General features: G+C 62.6%; 1 protein-coding gene across 1 annotated transcript; it reads right to left on the reverse strand.

The window, feature by feature from the left end:
* Nucleotides 1–242: 242 nt before the first annotated feature.
* On the reverse strand, nucleotides 243–1,057 carry MNEG_15865 (hypothetical protein; the record flags this gene model as incomplete). Its single annotated transcript, XM_014035664.1, has 2 exons — nucleotides 243–750; nucleotides 966–1,057. The coding sequence occupies 2 exons, from the start codon at nucleotides 1,055–1,057 to the stop codon at nucleotides 243–245; spliced, it is 600 nt and encodes a 199-aa protein (XP_013891118.1).
* Nucleotides 1,058–2,882: the final 1,825 nt, after the last annotated feature.

Genomic DNA, 2,882 nt, shown 5'->3' on the forward strand with positions numbered 1-2,882 from the left:
GGGTGGGCAGATGGATCCGGGGTTGGACGGAAGGGGGATGAGAGGAATGAGGGGGGGACTTCCTGTTTGTTTGCGGGGAGCGCGCCCCGTTTGGAGGGCTGAGTATGGCTTTGCACCTGACAACAGCCAGGTTTTAAACATGGCCAAGCGGCGCTGCACTTGCATCGACTGCAGCCCGCTGGCCGCTGCGAGGAGTCAAAACCCTTGACCCCCAAATTGCACAGGCTAGAATGCTCCACACGTCAACCCCTTCTGCAGCCCTGCCCCGACCCCGCGCTCACGTCAAAGGCAGCGAAGTCCTCGGCGACGCCGCGCCAGATGGAGATGATGTTGCTAAGCTCGGTGTTGCTGAAGGACTCGGGGACGCCATCGATGTCGTAGGGGGGAGTCACGATGGGATCGAGGCCGTAGTCCTCGTTCCAGCCGGTGCCGGTGGTGATGTGGCCGGTGAAGTCCAGCACAATGCGGCGGGGCGCGCCGGGGCGGCTGTGCAGCTTGAATGCGAGGGACAGGTCGGTGGGGTCGGCGTTGGTGGGGGGGATGGGGCCGACGTCGCCGGGGGCGGCCTGGGGTCCAGGCTCGGGGCCCTCGGGGGCGGCCAGGCCCTTGCAGGCGTAGAAGAGGCGCTTGGAGGCGAGACCAAAGCCAAGGTCGGCGCTCTTGGAGAGCAGGGACAGGAGCTGGGGCACTGTGGTGCGGGCCTTCGCGGCCACCCTGTCAATCTCGGTGCCGATCGCAGTGATGGCGCTCCTGCGCGGGGAGGGAGTCGAGAGGGCGGCGATAAGCAACTGAGCAGCGAGGCGCTCGGGTGCACTTTTGAGCATGTCTGCTGGTCCTGGTCATTGAGGGCTGCTGGCAGCTGGCAGGTCTGCGTGGGGCGATCGCTGGGTGAGCACAACCCTAGTGCATCCGTTCATAAGAATCCCAAGCGGTAGCATCATAAGTGCCTATCACGTGTGACTCACTCGCCAAATGCCACTTTCGGGAGGCCGGCACCAGAGACGCAGCCAGCCGACACCATCAGCAGCAGCATGGCCGCCATCAGAGACGACGCCATCTTGAGTTTTTGCAGTCTGATAAGGTGGGGTTGAACCTTGCGTTTGCCGGCCCGTAACAACGGTCGAGCGCTTATGTCGCTTGCGTGAGCGATGCAGGTGATGCCACGCCACGAGTGATGAGTGCCTTATGCAGCAAATTCTTGTTTGGAACGGCAGCAAGAGTGGCTATTTATGGCCCCCGCCCCTGTGTCCCTCCACCTTCACCAACAGTCGCATTGGGTACTACAGTGCACAATATGATTACGCCCGGTTGTCGCGGCCAGTCCTGTGCGATGTATGGATCCAAAGCATGTTTAATACCTGGGTTAATCTTGATTGCACTCCCTCATCATGAAACACCCAGGCGAGCGCAATCAGCCCGTAATCTCAACAGTCCAGTTGGCTCTGCCCCTCGCGCCATCCGCTGCAACTAGACATTGCAGAGCCCCCCAAAGATGGGTACACCTAGGAGCATTACAATGGTGCCAAAAAATTGTAGTAAGTTCTGGACCCGGCCCTCCCCTGACTAGGCCTCCTGCGCTTGGTCATCCTGGTCGGTGAGAAGATCGGTCCTATGAGTCAAAGGCTTTGTCAGGTGCCAGAATCCCCCGTCCCGCGCCGTCATGTCATGTCATGATCTACCCAGCACAATCCCACCCGCCATATCATGATACCGAATGCCATGATCGCTTTCTCTTGCCGTGCTCGCCGCTCTGCGCACGCGCAGCACGTGCTTGGACAGACACACCCGCTGCTGGGCAGCGCCGGCCCTTGCTTGCCCAAGGCGGCGCGGGCGGCCCCGCCCCCTCCCCACTCCCCCAAAGAATCTCCGCCGAGAAGTCACACCCCAAGGCGCTTGCATGACGCTGCACTGACACCATGGCTGCCGCACACCCAGCTCAGCCAAAGCGCACGTGGCCTTGCGCGTTGGAGCGTCACGCTGACTCGCATGTCGCACCTGATGCGTCACCCGCCGCATGGCGGCAGTGTAGGTTGTCGTGGGCGGTCAGCGCTGCAGTGTGCAGCGCAGGCGGCGGCTGCAGCCGCCGGGCCGGACAGAGCGGCTTGGGAAAACGGTTGAAAGGGCTGAGGGTGTGACAGGTGCAGACTGTTGTGTGGAACTTTGGTGTCTGCAGCAACCCCTGTGGCTGGCTGTCGCTTATCTGCTGCCTCAGAGCAGCGTCCCTCAAAGCACTGATAAGAGCGCCGACGGCCAGCCGCACAGACCCGAACGCTGTGCTTGCGTGTCCACAATTTTCCTATAACACCACAGGGCCGAAAAACACTTGATCGAAAGAGCGAGCAGCTGCTTTCTTGTTGTTTAAGGGGGGACGAGCATGGGCGGGACGGTCAAGGTACGGGCGCAGTACCGCCTGCATGGTGCAGTGCGGGGGCGCCGCAGGTACACGCCCCCGGCCCGCCTTGCCGCAGGGACCAGCAGGAAATAAATGGGCGTGCTCACGCCCCGGCCGGCCACTCCTAGAGGCGAGCTTCGACTTTCCCGGGCTGCACATGTAGCCGCGGACCCGCGCCGCCGCGCGCCCGCCCTGCCGTCGGGCCCACGGCCGCGCCCCCGGTTGCTGCGGAGGCGTGCGCGCTGGGCGCTAGCCGTCGCTGCGTCGCAGCCGTGGCTGGCGCGGCCTAGCACCTGCGGGCCCTCTGAAAGTGAGGCAGTCTGCTGCACAGCTGCTGCGGCTCAGGGGCTGCTGCAGCTGGCCGCGAAATCGACCCTAAGCGCTGTTTGTGGGTGCACACACACACACACACACACACACACACACACACACACACACACACACACACACACACACACACACAAACACACACACACACACACACACCACA

This window comes from Monoraphidium neglectum (assembly GCF_000611645.1).
Source record: "Monoraphidium neglectum strain SAG 48.87 unplaced genomic scaffold scaffold05741, whole genome shotgun sequence".
Lineage (NCBI taxonomy): Eukaryota > Viridiplantae > Chlorophyta > Chlorophyceae > Sphaeropleales > Selenastraceae > Monoraphidium > Monoraphidium neglectum.